The sequence below is a fragment of the Trachurus trachurus genome (genome assembly GCF_905171665.1).
Source record: "Trachurus trachurus genome assembly, chromosome: 6".
Classification (NCBI taxonomy): domain Eukaryota; kingdom Metazoa; phylum Chordata; class Actinopteri; order Carangiformes; family Carangidae; genus Trachurus; species Trachurus trachurus.
Window position 1 is genome coordinate 10,105,962 of NC_139897.1, and position 19,675 is coordinate 10,125,636.

At 40.2% G+C, this 19,675-nt stretch overlaps 1 protein-coding gene across 1 annotated transcript; it reads right to left on the minus strand.

Annotated features, from left to right (window-relative positions):
- Positions 1–4: 4 nt before the first annotated feature.
- Positions 5–19,413, minus strand: ldhd (lactate dehydrogenase D). The gene is made up of 11 exons (XM_083974308.1): positions 19,292–19,413; positions 16,261–16,373; positions 14,898–15,039; positions 14,142–14,283; positions 11,279–11,438; positions 10,952–11,151; positions 9,097–9,225; positions 8,305–8,432; positions 7,941–8,031; positions 5,240–5,351; positions 5–3,483 (listed from the first exon to the last, which is right to left on the minus strand). Exons 1-11 carry the CDS (start codon positions 19,385–19,387, stop codon positions 3,303–3,305), a joined length of 1,494 nt encoding a protein of 497 aa, XP_083830434.1. The 5' UTR covers positions 19,388–19,413; the 3' UTR covers positions 5–3,302.
- Between the last annotated feature and the right edge of the window lie 262 nt (positions 19,414–19,675).

Here is a 19,675-nt window from a genome sequence, read left to right on the forward strand (position 1 = left end):
TCCTTTTCAAATTCACAGTGCACCACTGCAGACTCTGTCCTTAAGTGTGTTTTTGTACTGGACTCAGCCTTCACTCAACCCTGACAAATTGTCTGAGAGCTCTGTGTCTTCTGAAAAGTATTTTAGGATCCACATGCGACAGCTGTTGACATAGGATTGGTTCAGATTTATGGCTTCAGTGCATTTTCCACACCAAAGGTCCCACAGAGGTCTTATATACTTTCCACTTTATGCATACTAAATAGTAGTAACATTTAGAATGGCTTTTCAGCAGGTAGCAGGGTTTTGACTGTGATCTAAACGGCTGAAGGATCATTATTGTCATTACCAAGTTACGCACAGATTTTTCAGCCATATGTTAAATTATTGGGATTATTGGCTCTCACATATTTTGTTTAGGATTACTTGGTCTAATCCTCTGCCTGTGTGTGTCTGTGTAATTAGGTTGGTTTCATTCTCTTTGGCTCTTTGTTTCTTTACAATAACACACAGTCAGTCTCGTACAGTCTCCTCGGTTTCATTGCCCAATAAGGGAAACTCTCACATCAATAGGTATTAATCTATCCTGCTATAATGACAGCAGGCCTATAAATGGTTCCCCCTCTGCTCCTCAGCCTCACACACACACACAATACAATACAATACAGTAACATGAATTGTTCGGATGCATGCAGTCTCTGTCTGAGAAAAGGTTAAATTTTACATTTGTTCATTTTGCTAATGAGTTCTATTATTTACTATGGTTGACCTTTGACCTCACAGGACTGACAGGTCTGTAACTACTCCATTTAATATTTTCACTTTTGTATATTATAAAGTCGTTAATCCTCTTAAACTCATTGAAATACTGAAGAGTGAGGCCATGACCTCGATGTCCTCAGTGGAAGCTACAGGGCTGATAAGTGGGTCAATGAAAGCACAGTTGTTAACAACTGAAACCAATACATGGAAATTATTTTAAATCCTGTAATTACGTTCAGTGGAGTGCAATCAACTCAAACTCTCTGTATACTGATGATTAAAGGACCTGGAAGATCTTGAATAATGAAATAAAGCATCTACTGCTGTGATTAAGAATTAAATAGATACTTTACTGCACCTCAGTGGTCATGTCTATTGTTTATTTCAGTCTTCATTCAGTTCAGTTGAAGTGAGATGTGACAATAATACCTATGGGCCTAAAGAGTTGGAAACAAATTAATAGCTTTTTATGTTATCCTCCAATGCAATTCACAACAAAAGCCTGACAACCATCCAGCAGCATTCACTGCTACAGAGCAGTAAAACTCCTGTAACGTGCTGCTGCCCTCTGATGCCAAGATACACTTCTTCATATTACTCAAGTGTCACAATACACTGCTGTGTCACCTTCAGCTGTCTGAGCTCTGGTGCAGTCGATGCCAAGAACAAACACTCTGAGTAGTTCAGGAAGCTGGGGAAGGTTTGTGAACACTGTTTTAAAAGTGGACTGCTGACTGTGCAACTCATGACATTTCATTCTGTTTCAATATGAGTGCATAGCTGAAAATATACTCATTGGATCTACACAGGTCTACAGGCGACTGGTGCATTCATTGCTTGTTTAATTGTCGTTAAATAGTGGAGACGGGAACATTTAACCAAACCGCTAAAAGAAAAAGTGAATGATTCTGCAAATTACACACATTTGTTTTCTAGTCAAGAGGGGAAACAGCTAGCCTGGAGAACGAACCATCATGTGTCCATTCACCATCTGTCTCATGATTCTTTCCTTTTTATTCTTCCTCTTATTACCCAGCTCTACAGTTTGACACCCTGGTGTTTTCCTCAGCCAAGATATTCACACATCTAAATGTCTCAAGTGCAGTTGTGTTGGAAAGTGTCACTTCAGTCTTGAAAGGAAGAATATCCTGCACACTGCTCTTCCTTAGAATCACAACGTATTGATCACCCTACATTTGGCTTCTCTGGACCTTAGCAAGAGGAATTTTAAACAGTCTCTACAAAAAGATATAAACAGATAGTGATCCTGCTGTGTGCTGGGGAAACGGTGTAATCAATCTGATCATGTGGAGGAAGTTTATCATGTGGCCATACATAAATCAAGACATGGATTGTTGCAAAAATAATCCTTTGCGGGAAAACACATACATCATCGCATTTAACACATCACAAGCCCAAAACTGTCACGGGCTCCAAAAACACAGGTATACGGTACATTACCATCAGATTCACCAACATGTGGGTGTGAAAGAACCATTAATAATCAATTGAAGATGATGTAATCTCAGAGATATCCTGCTGCATGCTGATTCAAAATCAGTGGAAAAAAGGACACATGCCCTGTTAAAACCTCCCCAACATGGATGTTAGAGATGTTGATGATGATGTGATAAAATGATGAAAGGTCGCTCCACCTGACAAAGATAACTGGTCAAATTCTTAATTGAAGAGAGGGATATTGCTATGAGCAACTCAATGACTTTGTAGATTTATGACTGACTCAAGATACAGGAAATTCTTCTTTTTAAAGTTGATACTCAAGATGCAGGTCCATATAAATGAGTTAAAAAGGAGTTTGACAGTTTTTAAAGATCATTTTTATTTTATTAAATATTTAAAAACATTATTTTGCGTTTCAATTTTTTCCAATTATATTTGTTGGAGCAAAATTTAACTGTTTTGTAAATCATTCGTTGGTCTACCTGCACACACGCACACACACACACAGGTTGGGAATTACCATCGAGTCTGAACCAGCACTTCCTTCAAACACCAACATGAGACAGGTTATACGCACACATATGTTGTACTTTCATGATATCTTTTGTTGCTCTGTCAGTTTTCTATAAAAATAAGGCAGTAATAAACACATTCAGTAGAACACGTGGAACCAGTGCATAAACACCTTTTTTTTTACTATTAAATAAGATCATTTGAATTAGTTGATTAACCCACAGGCTGGTCCGATCAAACAAGACATTCCTAATTTTCCTGATTCATAAACACACATATATACAGTATATATATCACCCTGTAAAACAAAGCATCAACCCACCAGAGAGCAGAAAAGGTAACACTGATGAAATCATCGCAGACTTTTGTACAATCACAGCACCACGTTAAATAACAGTGTCTTCCCAGTGATTTCCTGGTGGTCTTCATTTTTGACTGATTCCTCCTTATTGAGACTCATCCTGATTTCCTGTTTTAACATGAACATTTCTACAGTATGTGCAAAATACTAAATAAAAATATAATTTAATTTAACTGTGACAGTCTCTGATCAAGCCAGCAGGGGACACGTTTTCCATGATTAGTGTTTATAGTCCCCTTGGTTGTAGGATTTTCCCAGGATTCATCAAGTTACATGGGTCGAGGGCCTCCTTCAGACCCTGCATGACCTGGATAACCATGGGTCCCATCTCCTCACACAGCAACGCTCTCTTCCCTAAACCCACTCCGTGCTCCCCCGTACATGTGCCGTCCATGGCCAGAGCTCGTCTACAGGGAGAACAGACCACATCACGTCACTGCATATTGTTTATTCAGTGTTGTAAGCAGCCTCTGACATTAACATGTTCATGATGTCACAGTAGTTTTCACTACACTCAGCAAAAGAACAAAAACTGGTGCCACGGATATCAAAGAAAACAATTTGTAACTAGATCTAAACTTCAAATTTATTCCAATGTAACGTCTCACAGGAACCATTTTCAGTGAGTGGTTACAGCAGTGTACTTTTTAACCCCCCATGACAATAAAGTACACTACCAGTAAAAGGTTAGCCCTGTGGTTTCTATTGAGATGCCAGCAGAATTGGCACACAGTGGAACAAGTTTAGGTCTATAAAGACGGACCCCGACTGCTCAAGATTTCTGGAAGTTTTTCCTCCCCACTGTTGCAGAGTGTTTGCTGATGGTGAGAGTTGTTGGGTCTCTGTGATCAATATTATAGACTACGGTCTAGACCTGCACTATTGAAAAGAGCCCTGAGATAACTGCTGTTGTGATTTGGCTCTATCAAATAAATGACCTGACTTGACTTGCAAACTGAAAAATGTCACAGGGAACAGGTCTTTTCAGAGACAACAATTTCCACATTTCCTGAAATGAAGTAAGTTAATGCAAATTCCTATAGGTTGATGGATGAAAAACCCTCTGACTGTCACTAACTGAGACTTAGCCCATGGATCTAATAGCGAAGCTGGAAATAGCAACTTTCTAAGCTTCTTTTATGATGAAATTCTAACTTTTACAAATGAAATTCACCAATTTATCCGACCATAGGATCCTAAAAAACAGCTGTAAAACCTGATCTACAGTCTGTTTGGACAGTCAACCTCCACAAACTGTTCTCAACAGATTCCTCCTCTGAGTCTGGGTCTAAGTCTCTCTGATGTTTCCTTCTCTAACCATCTTGATGCTCTCTGCTCTTTCACCTGGAACCAGCAGATGGTGGGTGGGGCTCAAGGCCAGATCCAGATTTATTAAAAAAACAAATAAATAAATGAAAAAAATCTGTGTTTATGTGAGAAAACCTTGTTCAAAAGAATACAAATGGCAGTATTTTTTAAACATGTCTGGAGAAACCCTCTAAAAGCTGCTTAAAGGCTCATTTTTCTTTTATTTATTATGTATTACAGTATAAAATCCATGTTTATCTTCCTGAGGAGTCAAATCTATTGCCCACTAGGCCATAGGCCTTTAGGATCTACAACTGACCCTGATACAGCCAGCTGCTTTCACAGCCTTACAAAATAGATTTTGGACCGTACCACAGTCACAAAGACTCATTTTTAAATCCTGCACTTACAGATTAGTCAATACCAAGTCAGAGAGAAGGTGAGAGAGAGATGTCAAGGGACAGGTGAATTCTTCTGAAGGTAGACGAGCAGAATGAAAAGGATTTGGCAAAGTGTGAGAAGAATTAGGGAGAGGAGAAAAGTGCAGAAGAGAGACGGAGAAGTTGTTCGTCTACAGTACCTGGGCTGAACATTCCCTGCACCTTTAAACATGCAAATGAGCTAAAAAAAAAAATCAATTACAGTTGTTATAATCAAGAAATTCAGGTTAACACACTGGACTTCCATCAAATAAGTTCCTATGTTCCTGTGTTTATCTTAACTATGGAGACATATAACAATGGTCCTGAACTGAAAGTAAATCACAAAATTTAACGAAGCCCAAAGCTGTGTCTGTTAATCAATGGGTTTGTGAGGATGTGAATAGTGTCAGTAGAGAAGGGGGGTGGGTGTTACCTGGCTAGTCTCTCAGTGAACATGTGGACACTGTGCTGCTCCTCTGGATCGTTGGTGTCCACCACCATCAGACAGTGAAAGTTACCATCACCTACATGACCAGCTATGGGACCTGTGGGTAGATAGATAGTACACTCTGGAAAACATACAGGATTCATTTTTACTGAGGGTTGGCGTCAGCCCCTGACACTACTGTAACCCCTAACCCAATCGGGATGAAGCCATTTAACTTATGAAACACTAATTAACAAATTCAAACAAAATGATCATACATAAGCAATAAAACTAGTGGGTATAGTTCTGGTAAACAGCCCTGGTTAAAAGACATTACTAACTTTGCAACTATTCTTTCATCAGTTTGAGTAAATCTTGTGACTTGAATTAAAATCCTGTATTTATTAGCTTAAGTTTTTTTAATGCTTTTAATTATTTGACTCAGAGCAGTGTTGCACAGACAGTATTTCTACCTAAGTCAGGGGTGTCAAACATGCGGTCCGTGGGCCAAAACTGGCCCGGCAGAGGGTCCAACCCGGCCCTCAGGATTAATTTGCAAAGTGTGAAAATTTGAAATTGCACATATTTTTATCAATGCATGTCAGGTTGTTCATAATATGATATATATAAAATTAAAGGTTCTTTTTATTTATAGGTTATCATGCTATTATTTTACTGGTCCGGCCCACTTGAGATCTAATTCTGCTGTTTGTAGCCCCTGAACTAAAATGAGTTTGACACCCCTGATCTAAGTGAAGCAACGTTATCTGTCTTATTCCCTTTATTACAAGATCCACTTCCTGTCCAAACACCCGTCTCTCATCTTGATCAGACCTCTACTGACAAAGACTATGACAAATACATTTATACATATAGTATATGACACTGGTCTATAATGGTGAGGTGAGACATAATATCGCTGTTGTTACTTAAATTACTTAAGAAATTCAAAGACATCACCTCAGGCTCTTTTACTGCTATTAATTATGTAAAGTGTTTTTCACTGTGGTCTGAAGCTCAAGTCAAAATGATTGGTGGAGAAACTCATCGACCTAAGAAAGTTGCAGCATTGAGCATTTTTAATCTTCGTTCCTGTATGAAGATTTCAAGCAGCTGTTGTCTCTGTGTACATGTGCCTCTTTTTTCCTCAGACACCTCCCTCCTTTTCTGTTACACTTGACGATTTCAGGCAGCACACATCCACCAAACCGTCACTTTGCACTCAGCAGATGTGCTCAGGGAGTCAATGTCATAAAACTGCTGCTTTTCTGGAGGACAAATGTGCTTCCAGACACCACCAGGGTGTAGGACCTTACACAGAAAACAGGTGGGGCATTGTATAGCTCACTGGGTTGAGCAGGCGCCCCATATACAGAGGCTATAGTCCTCGCTGCAGCCGGCCCGGTTCGGCTCTTTGCTACGTCATCCCCCTCTCTGTCTCCCCATTTCCTGTCTCTCTCTGACTATCCTTTCATAAAAGCCGACCAAAATATGTTAAAAAAGCAAACAAAAGGTGTGGGTCTTTTGACATGTACAGTATCACCCACGGTTAAGTGCACTGTCTCCAGAAAAAGAAAAACTGGACCGAGTTCAATGACTTGTCACTGCCACTGGGAAAAATAAAGAACATGTTCATCAGGCTTGGTCCTATAGCAAATGCAGGTGTGTCTATGATTTGCGCATGTTAAAAACTTGTGACTAATTTTACACTTGATTTCCAGCTTCTATCAAGCTGCTTTTTAATCAAGTTCAATGAATCAAAGTTATCCTATCCTATTATTGCTGTATACAAGGATATACATGACATATGAAGAGCAGTCTTGAAGCTCAGCTGCTCCACCGTCACCACTGAGCCAGAACCGGGTTGTAAACATGTTCATCTCTGTTGGACATTTTAACATCGGAGTCTATTTTGAGGGCAGTCGAATGGGTGCAGTTTTTAGTAACCTCTTCACTAGGTTTATTTTTCAGCCTCCAAGGTTGCAGTTTAAAAAAAAACTTTGTTTCTGAGTAGCATCTTTTTTTAAACCCATGTTCCTTTTTTATGCCTCTTCTCTTTTTTTATGCCTCTTCTCTAAATTGTTGCTGTAACTGTGATTTTCTGCTCTGAGGCAACATCTCACCTCGATAGTGAGAACTAATGGCTGCTGGATAGACTTTTTTCTCCGATACTTATTAACCCCAACCCACCCACCCCCTTTCTTTTTTCTTACAATTTTATTTATAATACAGGGAATTCAAAATGTATAATACAATCTGAAATTACTCTTCTTATTCTTCTTTGTTTTACTACTTATGATGGCCTCTGTTCCAGGCTTGGCCATGCCTTTTGTCACTCATGTTAAATGTAAAAGTAGCTTTACTTGTTTGGTAATGTCTTTATAAAAAAAGAAGAAGAAAGAAATGACCCAGTGGGGAAAGGCTTTTCAGGGGAGAGACAAAGCACAATCAAAAAAGGTGAATGTAAAGGTTTGAAATATATTCTTACTTATAAACAACTTCATATAATTGGCCTTATTCATCTTGCACTGTGAATGACTGTGATCAGTCTGCAATCATACAGTAGCATTTGATTGTAATCTGATTATCTGATTATGAACTATTCATGGGTTAACAAGAGCAGAGATAATATACGCTCAATGAATCACATCAAGCCTCATTAACATCACTGACACTGAGTCAAGTCAGTGAACAGCTGCATGCTCACCTGTAAGTCTGTTCTCAATCAGGTCCTCTTTTGTCTCCACAATGATTTGAGGCAATCGAGACAAGGGGACACACACATCTGTAGCATAGGCCTGTACACACAGACACAAACACAACTTGAAAAGAAGGTCAAAGAACTGAAACAGGATCAAATGGCCACTTTATACCATTAAATTGGATTTAAACATTTCAGTGCGTCTGACTGGTGATAGTGACACAACAGGGCTCAGCTCTTATCACTCAGCCAGATGAAGCGATGAACCGCCCGTTGTTGGTCACACCTCCAGCAGTTACCGGAGGGAGCACTGTCATGGTGATAGCACAGTTTTATCCCTATGGAATATTTGGAAGTTGACTTCCTGTACCTTGCAGCCAGGTCTGAGGGCCAGAGCAGCGTACCAGGCGTCATGACGAGCTTTCCACAGCTGGTTCCTTGTCTCTGTATCTCGAGCCCACTGAAAATCGGCCCCTCTGTTACTGTGAGTGATGTCCTCTGTACACACACAAACACAAGCCATTAAGTCCAAGGATAAAACTGTGATCACACATAGATCAAGGTAATAAATCCACTTGTGAATTTGGTCTTCTGAAGCATCTCATTCATTGTAAAATATAAGAAATTCGGAACTAGCAGAACTCTTCTTTAAGCTGGCAGTCGAGCCAAACTGAGTCTCTAACCCTGACCTGAGGCAAGAAGAGCCTCACTTCACCTTTTAGCACAACATTAAATGGCTCAGCGTGAGTCTGGACCTACATCCCATAGATCATCTGTGAAGAAACCTGAAGACGGCAGCTCAATCCAGTTTAATGGAGCTTGGAAGGATCTGCTAAGAAGAATGGGATAAACTGCAGGTCCAAATCCAAGTGTGAGCTAAGCATGAAAAATATTTGCTGCTGAAGCAGACTTGAGTATTGAATTAAAGAAAATGAATTAATGAAATGTTTAGATGAAAAATTTCCAGTTTTGTCTGTTTTTTTTGTCTATGTCATCTGATGTAGACTGAGGCTCAGAAATGTCAATTTCTTCCTCTTCAAAATAACCCTACAAAACAATAAAAACCCAAATAATGCATCCTTGTATCAATTTCATTTTCACCTGACATTGTGTCAGCTCCGTTGTTAGAGAGGTGATTATTTGTAAATTGTTTATCACACACCAGTTGTGCTGACTTGCTCTTCAAGGCTTCGCTCAGTGCCGTGGAACTCCAGGAACAGAGTCGGGGTCACAGGATACGAGAGCCCACTGAACCTGTTGCACGCATCGATCATCACATCATCCAGGAACTCTGGGTAACACAAACACAGACACACACAGACATTTAATAGGTCATTCTTCTGGCTTTTGTTAGCTTTTGCTTAATGGTCAAACATTTTTCCCAGTTTTCAATATCTGATATTGATCTATTTTCATTGTTCACTTGATTTTCTCTCTCTCTCTCTCTGCTGGATATTTTTATCCTGCTGCTGCTGCAGGATAGTCTTCTCTCTGAGGAATCAATAAAGGCTCATCTCTTCCTTGTTTTGACTTGTTCATCTTCCCTCCCTCCACCTCTCTGTAGCTATTTTATTGTGGGGCCCCTTATTTTCTTTTTTTTGTAAAATTCATACATAAGATGTTTTTTTTTTTTTTTTTACATAACCAAATATAAAACTGATGTTGACATAGCAATAATTAGCATCCATTTTTATGTAAGCAAGTTTATTAGCTGTGGCGTATTTTTTCCCATGTGCTGCCTGTTTCCAATGACAGAGTCTCATGTGGACAAATCAACTTGTTTGGTAAATATGTGATTGAGTAGATTCTCTTCTGAAAGTCCAGTTATCATTGGTGTTGACAGTCCATTACCTAAGTTACAAACAGTGAGGCTACACATACTGTAACCTTCTTCACCTTATATGTAATATTTATTTTTTGATTTCCCCTATTTTTTATGTATCTAACTCAGTTTAATTCAATTTCAGATGTTGTTAGGAGTAAAGAGGAATAACAAAGTTATTGTTATTCCTCTTTCAGAGTTCACAATCAAGCACTTGACATAGGACACACCTAAACAAACTTAATTTTTGCATCCAGTGAGTTCTCATCAGTGACGCCCACCCTCAGTTGTTGCTGACAGACACTTCAGCACTTGGTATCACCCTGGGCTTGTTTTACACACTGACTGACAAAATGAGATGAAGTAAAGCTACACCTGCACAAAAAGGTAAAGCTGTACTTTCAACCCCCAAGATCCCTCCTGCCTCCTGCCTCCATGCTCCACACTTCCCTCTGGCTATGTTTCTTTTTCTTTCTTTTTCACACTTTCCTAACTCATCCACAAGCTCTGCTCTGCGCATCTAGCAGCATGTTCTTGCCTCTGAATCTCCCCTACAAGCAGACTGTCTTACAGTGAAAGCTTGTAACTGCACTTTGTTATATTTTCTTTGTATTGAAACATTTACACCAGCTGTAAAATGTTTCTGTGATATTAGGACTTTTGGTGTTTCAGATGTTTCCTTTTTTTCTATTTCCAATCTAATCTTTTAATGCAAAAACTGAAAATACATATGAAAAAAGGGAGATGTGAACACATATACTGTATAATCAACATAAATATTAAATCATATGCTTTCATCAGTGACTAAAATAACTTTTAAAAGAATATTCTCTTTCTTTGAACATTTTTTTAGACAGGAAGCATTAAGTAGATAATGTTAGATCTTTTATGTTTCATTAATGTCGTCACTGATTAACACTGAATGGTTGATCAAACCTTTTTGATCTTGTGGCAGAAAATAAAAAATCATCTTCACTGTCTATCTTCACTGAGCTGTGTATTTGCAAAAGTTCAGTCAAGGGACCAAACTACATGCACATGTAGTTCAGGGCGGTCATTTATCATGACACGGTGCCACTTGTGACCAAGGTCAGCAACCAACAGCTCACACCTAGATTGATAACATACAGTGAGATTCACTGACTGTCATGTGGAAGTGCTGTACTGTATCTATTGTGAAGCATCGTCTCCTCACCGATGCGAGCGATGGGCACTCCGGCCTGGAGGATCTGCACGGTGCTGTCTACAGCATCCTGGACGGAGGGGAAAGAGCAGACAGCTGACACCATGGCCTCTGGGACGCCGTACAGGCGCAGCGTCGTCTTGGTGATGATCCCCAGGGTGCCCTCCGAACCCACAAACAGGTTTGTCAGGTTGTAGCCTGCTGAAGTCTTCCTGAAGGTTGACATAAGGCATGATTGACAAGCGTAAAGATGCCTGAGGTAATGATTGCTTATGGAAATGAACATGTGTGTACATCTGTTTACACGACGTGTAGTAGCAGAATACTGAGTGAGGTTACCTGGGGCGTCGGCCTTTCCCAGCTGTGTGTATGATGGTCCCGTCGGCCAGCACCACCTCCAGGTTCATCACGTTCTCCCTCATCGTCCCATAACGCACTGCATTAGTACCAGACGCACTGGTGGCAGCCATACCACACAGAGACGCATCAGCTCCAGGATCTGATGGAAACAGCACAGCAATATAGTGTACATCACTAAATGAAACAGATACGATGTAGAAATATACAGAAAATGTCTGCTTCAGTATCAGTTTACTCCACTCAAGCCAGTGGAAAACACACTCTACATTAACGACTGACATCTCGGTAAGATGACAGAATCGTCTTTGAGGGAAAAAAACCTGAACAGTTTCACATCCTTAGTGGACGCCTGAATGGAAGAGATGTATCTTATAAAATTTAATTTTTTCATGTTGTGACTGAGCAACAGGGAAATGGAGGAGTGAAATATATCCACATGCTGTGGGCATACATGACTGGCCAGGGTGCAGAGAAACACTGCATCACACACCTTGTGGACATCAGGGAGTGCACAGGGTGGATACAACAATCTATCAAAGCAAACATCTCTAGCTGGTAATCACTGAATAGCCATTTCTCTTCACTTCACTCATTCAGCCTGACATGTTCACATTGGCCGATCTTGTCTCACATTATTTATTACAACAGTGGAACATCAATGTTGTTTCTTATTATAAAAGGCCAACCCTTCATATGGTTGGTTTGACAGGTATGTACATAGCAACACTCCTGCTACACAAGACACTGGTAAAACACTGACATATATGAGGTAAAACTAATGTGGAAATGATTTATTACCATTAAAATGTTTCATAGCAGCTGATTTTAACCAAGCTCATAATCCACCCTGTCAATTTATTTCAGATTATATAAAGCAACAGCTATGCTCAAACAAAACCTGCCAAGCAATGGATTTGACAACGTGAAGCAAATGCACAGTCCACATAATAGAAATGACTCCTACTATCAGACCATAATTACCATTTACCATGCGTGAGTGAGCATCACACTACCTACTGAGAGCATCTGCTAACCCTCTGTTAAAAAGGCACTACTCAGAGACACAGAAATTCTCGACTGCTTTGAACAAGTGTGGACACCCTCTCTGGTAGACGACGACAACACAACACACAACACACGTCAGCGTGCAACCTTCTGCAACAGCAAAAGCAGTAACAAGGGGAGGAATAACCTCAGGCTGGAAAAATAAATTGAGATGACAGAGACACTGAGAAAGAAATCAACAGCTTAGTAGTCCATCAAACATTTATCAGCACTAGAGTCAAAGCATTTATTAAACCAGAAAAAACAAAAATATTTTACTTCCCCACACGGAAATAACCTATAGGTTTTAATATAGGTTTGACTATATGTGACAATTGGCCATTTTCATATATACACATATGGTGCATATATGCTAATATATATGCACAGATAAACTGCATATAGGTTTCATATATGCGTATATATATATATATATATATATATATATATCCTATATATCCTCATGAGGATATGTGCATATATGAAACCTATGCAGTTTATCTGTGCATATATATTAGCATATATGTGTACGCACTGTACGGCCAATTTTATGTATGTCACATATATTCAAACCTTTATTAAAACCTATAGGTTCTTTCCGTGTGGGTCTCTACAAAAAATCAACATAAATGTTTTTTTTTTTTAAAGAGATATTCAGAGCTAAAACTAAACTATACACATTATACAGCCTAAACAAAACACACAACGGACGTCCTATGAAGAGCACTCAACAGCAGGAGAGTATATAAGGCTAGATCAAACACCTCATCATCATACTTACATACTTACCTAGTGTTCAGGGAAAACCAGCCACACCACTTCACTTTTCCCACTGTGACTCTGGGGTGATCAGCCTATACTGTATGATGGAGGAGCTGCAGCTTCAGTGTATCAGTGCGTCCACCTGCTGCTGGAAGCCAGTTGGCATCAGCCTCTATACAGTTCAACCTTTAAGCCTCTCTCCCAGCCAACCCTTCCTTCATTACTCTCTTTACCTCATCTGTCTTTGTTCCCCTCTGTCCTCACACTCTCCACATAATCCATCAACACATCTCCACTCCAGACTGTAGACTGCCCCTCACCTACCCTCCTGCTCTTCATCTTCATGTCACTTTGACACATGTATCGAGTTATATGATTTAACTTTGATGTCAACATATACTGTTTTTCCATTTTAGTAAAATAACTTCACAATAGAAATATTGTGCTAAACTATCAGACTCCAAACGTCAGGGCCAATCACATTTGAAATGTTCCTTTTCAATTTTACCCACAACATGTTTTCAATAATATGAAACTAGACCATCCCACCCTTTGAACCACTGCAAACAATTTGCAAGATTAAAGTGAGAAAACATCCAGGGAAAATCTGAAATTTAAAATTGTATAGCCGCAAAGACTAAATTCAACTTTCTGCACAGATGAAAGGCACATGAAAATAGAGTCCTACCCTCCAGCCTGTAAACACACTTTTCCATTCATCCACTACAAACTGACAGGACACTGATGTATGAGTTGTGTTAAAACCTGAATATAGTTTTGTGGCATCTGCTGGTTATACTGGAGGATCATCCAAACTAACTGTTAAGTCTAGTGACAACAGTGTGTTTCCAGTGAGTGATCAAATTACCCTGTAAGGCCGAACAACATTAGGTTATGTGTGATGACAATGTTGGTTTGTTATTTATAATTTAGTTTAGTAAATTGTTCCGTGGCCATTTACAAATAAAAAATGTTTTCTCAAGTTTATCCACTGTGCTCTTGAAAAATATGAAAGCTAGGGGACAGTGTGACTGACCTACAGGAAACCACAGGCCGGTGTCTCGCAGGTAGGCGTTAAGGGTCATCCGAGTCACACCGGGCTCCACCGTCACGTCAAAGTCCTCCTGGTGGAGATCCAGGACCTGGTCCATGTTCCTCAGACTGAAGCACACGCCACCCTGAGAGCAGAGGGAAGAAACATGTAGACAGAAATATGGGTTTCATGATATTGCTCTCAAATGGTTAAGTGATTACATGAAGGATAGGGAACAATATGTTTCTATAAAAATGTATAATTCAAGTAGAGCTAAGCTACGTTGTGGCGTACCTCAAGGTTCCATTCTTGGGCCTCTCCTGTTTTTGATTTATATGAATAATTTACCAATGGTCTGTCTATTTCTTATGTTATGAATTTCTGTATTATCTTTTTACTCTGAAGACCACCGCTGTTGTTGTTGTTGTTGTTTTTTTACTTAGGGGAGGTATTTTTATAAGCCTTTTTTGGCTTCTACCTCTCCTGCACAATGTTTAATTTTACTATTTTCATTGTTTATGCAGGTTATATAATGTGCAAATAAAAACTAACTAACTAGACAGGCAATACAAGAATACTTTAATTTTTTTAACTGTCCACATGTTAATCGTGATGTTCCACTTCTGTTATTTGCAATTACCATACACATTGTAATCAGACATTTTCAATGTAAAAATTTAGTTGGGTTGAGTTGAGTTAAGATAGACTATTTGTGCTCTCTTCTTACCACACACAAACACACATCCTCCCGTCTCTCACCTTCACTGCACCGACCCCTCCCTCCAGGCCAGTCCCAGTGCCAAAGGGAATGATGGGAATGCGGTGGTTGTGGCAGACCTTGGCCAGGGCACTGACCTCCTCCACACAATGAGGAAACACCACCACATCTGGGGGACAACATCTGGACAGCAGGAAAACAATGCTCTCTATCACTATTTCATAATATAACATCCCATCCTATTTCTGCCCCAAGTGGCCAGAAATCTACTGCCACAGGATGCTGCACATCCTGTAGCTCAGGTGTCAAGTGAGACGCTGATGTTGTATAAATATATGTGTGAGCTTTCTGTTTCACTCTGCTGACCTGCAGCTGCAACATGATACACTGAATTTTGTAGGTGCACTTAGGAATACGACAGTTCGGGGGTTGAAAATATGTAGCACCAATGGTACATGAACTTGAAGAGTTAAAGGGATAGTTCAACATTTTGGCAAATTGGCCCATTGCCATAATCCCTATAGTCTTATGAGTAGGTTCATTACCTTGAATTGTCAGTGCAAGCTATTTTTAAAACGGCGGAGCAGAGCCGCGAGCTGCTCAGAGCTACGCTACAGAGGTTCATGGGATTTCTTGGTTTCCCTCATCAAACTCATCAATTACACAATCCAACAACTCCAAAACGCTCTGGTGGACAAGTTGTGACCTGCACATTCACCACGCTATGAGATAATAACGCAACATTACGAGACTGAGTTGTTTTTCGAGACAAATGCAGAGACTGCTTGCCGATAAACTGCCCCAGACGGGAACACACATGAGCTGTTTTGCATGAATTTACCTCGTTATTATCTCATAGCGTGGTGAATGTGCGGGTCACAACTTGTCCATGACAGTGTTTTGGAGTTGTTGGATTGTGTATTTGATGAGTTTGATGAGGAAGACCAAGAAATCATATTAGCCTCCGTAGTGTAGCTCCGGGCAGCTTGCGACTCTGCTCTGCCGATCTAAAAACAGCATGCACCAACAATTAAAGGTAACAAACCTGCTCCTAACACAATAGGTATTATGGCAATGGGCCAATTTGCCAAAATGTTGAATCTTATCCTTTTAAATTAATATTGGTTTGTTTGAGTGGGTGCTTTGTCTCTCACACAACACATCCCTTTAAACCCCTGTCAATAATGCATATTTTTGATTCTCCAGCTTGTGATTCGTCAGTGACAGGACAGACAGTACTGATGATGGTTTGTGTCATCTGGTTCTGCTTTTTGTCCAAATATTTTTCGGGTTCATCCTGTCTGTCTGTCCTTGAGCCATTGGCACCATTTCCCTTTTCTTTAATGTCTGACTAGACACCATGAGTGTGTTTCTACAGTATATCACAGAGTGCAGCAGACTAACCTGTGTACAGACTCATCTCTGCCATGTTGTTGTCTTACAGCTTCACCCAATGAGACACCGTCCTCACCACATATAGATCTGAATGTAGAGAGCACACTGTCCACAACAGCACTCTGATCGCGCACACACACACACACACACACACGCAGTGAAGGACAGTCAGTGAGTCATCACAGGAGAGTGGGAGGTAAAGATAAAAACATTAAATTGTACACTTGACTTGAACACTGGCCCTGATGTGTTCTGTTTCCTTATTTGGAGCGAACAGCACATCAACCTTACTTCAAATCTCTAATCTGTCAGTTTAACATGGATCTAATGTGAGGGATTAGGTGATGTAAATCGTGAACATTTTTCTCTTGTCATGTCACAGTATGTGAGTGTATAAAAATCAACTATGAGCCTTTAACAGCTTGAATGCAGCCCACAGTATTCAGGCTTTTTAGAAGACGACGCATTTATTCACTGTCTCACTGCTATGTATTGCACATCTACATGTACAGTATCATAGCTCACAGTTTTAGAGTATTAATCGACTTGATATGATAATGACACAGGCACATCACAAGAGATTACAGCTAAAACCACTGTGGCAGTAGCACTCTTACTCCAGGTTGGAGGGGCTGCTGTGTATTTGGTGAACCACCAGATGTCACTGCAATTTTTTTTTGTTTGATACCCTGAGGCTCCAAATCTTTCTCCCACTCAAACAGAAACACAGTCCCAAAAAAGTATTTTTCACAGTTTCACACTCAGTTTAAAATGCTCTAAAGGCTGAAGCCCAAGTGTAGAGAGAGAGAGATAATTTAGACAATTTACTAAATTAGCTGCACAATATGTAACATTCTGCCACGATACTAGAAAAGTACACGAATGCTGATCAGAAGAATTATTTATGTCATTTAATATTGTTGTCATTTTTTATTATCATTTGTTACTGTCATCATTTAAGAACAATATGTGTATGTTTTATATATAACAACTTGCAACAGTCTAATGATGCCCAATCTTACTTACACACACACACACACACACACACACACACACACACACACACACACACACACACACACGCACACACACGCACGCACACACGCACGCACACGCACGCACACACACACACACACACGCGCATAGGGTAAATAATTTTATGTACCGGTATACTTTTTTATTTATTTCTATATTTGATTTCATGAGTTGTATTGTGTCATTGACTCCTAATGTTTTGGCAACATAGTTCTTTTAACTGTCATGCCAATAAAGCGAATTTGAATTTGATAGAGAGAGAGAGAGAGAGAGAGAGAGAGAGAGAGAGAGAGAGAGAGAGAGAGAGAGAGGGAGGGAGGGAGGGAGGAAGGAAGGAAGGAAGGAAGGAAGGAAGGAAGGAAGGAAGGAAGGAAGGAAGGAAGGAAGGAAGGAAGGAAGGAAGGAAGGAAGGAAGGACTGTGATTGGATGTTTTATTAAATAACTTTGCGATCCTTTCAATAACAATTGTGTTACCTGACATTAAATCCTCAAGTTCCCTCTGAACAAGAGAGACTGGGCTGTGTCATGACATAGAACTATGTTACAAAGTATCATTATGTTATGATATTGTATTATATGGTTGTCACACAGCCAGATCAGGCTCAAAACATCCAGCCTGACCCGAGCTGGGCGAGTGCATGTTCTCTCTGAGCCTGTATTTAAATAGTTATCTCTTCCGACAGCAAATATAGAGTGTTTGGTCTGAAACACGGGTCTGTCAGTCACTCGGCTCTGCTGTAAGCCGAGGAGAAAACTTTCCTTGTATCCTACAACCTTTATCCAATGAGGAGAGAGAACAGCATGAAGGGCTGTGTGTGCAGCCAAGGGATGCGCATGAATGTGGTGACATAGGGACGAGGACCAATAGATCCATAACGAGGGCGGGGGCTGCTAACTCCATCGGCTGACAAGAAGTTAGCCAAAATGACCGGATCGCTTACTTCTGCTTTAACCAAAGGGTGGCTCCTCATAACTGGGACTATTATTTTGACGTCAGCACCATCTTTTGGCCAAGTTGGACTACTGCAGTTTTTCCTTCAGTCTATGAGGAGGGACCTCAGAGCCTGAAAAACAGAGACTATGCAGTGTATTGTGTGCGATTTCTATTGTTCATTGAAGCACAACCACAGTATTTCTGAAGAATCTAATGCACTGATAACTGAATGTTTCAACAGGGTTTCTGCAGTTGGTAAGAAACTCTAACTTGTCTTTTAGACAGAAGACAGTTAGGCTACATAAAGAATACAAATGCCAGATGCAACAGAGTCCAAAGATCAAACGTTCCTGAGATCTGTGGCAACACAAACTAATTTGGAATTTAAATTAAACATTGTTGCAGCTCAGTGGTAACAGTTGGACCCAAATGTGGTGCTGTGTTCACACAGTAAACTAAACTAACCTCTATTAGCTATGTGATAATGATGCTGTTGAGTCAACTAAATTTCAAATTAAAAGCTTTCCTTTGTAGAACATGTTTACATTCAGTGTTACCTTCACACAGATGTTTCCGTCCTTATGGGAATCATATCTCTAAATGGTTCAATATGAAAACACGTGATGATATTTTTTGATATGGACCGCTTGTTGTGTCTGCAATAAAGATTAATAATAATAATAATTTTGTCAACTTCACAGCCCCGTGGCTACTTGTACAGCTACTACTAGTCTGTGACATTACCCCTGAAGTTAGAAGGTGCAGCTGAAGACTGAGCTAACGTCAGGAGGACAGCACGGTTGCACTACAGTTAGCCTACTTGGTGTTAATGTAAAATATACAGCTGATGTTTTCGGTAACACTTTGGTTGACTGGAGGTTTCTGACCGAGATCCTGTAGCTCAGCTGTATCACTATCGATCTTATTTGGTTTATTTAAGGCTAACCGGAGACAACACTGTCTGCACTTGTATCACATGAATCCTTGGAGCGGTGTTAGCTGTCTCTGGACAACACGCTGGTTCAACATAAAACCTGTTGTTAAGTCAACTATGTTTTTAAATAACTCACCGTGGCGGAGCTTCCTGAACTGACGCTGCAGCTCTGCAGGAGGCCGGGCCGACGATACAGCAGCAGCCGGCGGCTCAATGTCAAGCCAACCACCATGGTTCACTGTGGAGCTCCCTGACCGGAGACACTCAGCAGCACAGCAGCAAACACACACACACCACTTCCGGCCTGTGCTTTTCAGAATAAAACCGGTAAGGAATTAAGACAAGAACCTGTTTTCAATTCAACCGAGCGGTAATTTTTTTCGGTCGATCGGCTCGTGGTGTAATATGGTTAGACAGATTAATTAGTCCTCTAACAAATCCAATTGTCTGAGGCCATGCTGATAAACCAAAACTGTGGATATTGTATTAATGGGTGGTTGACGAATAACACTCTGACTGT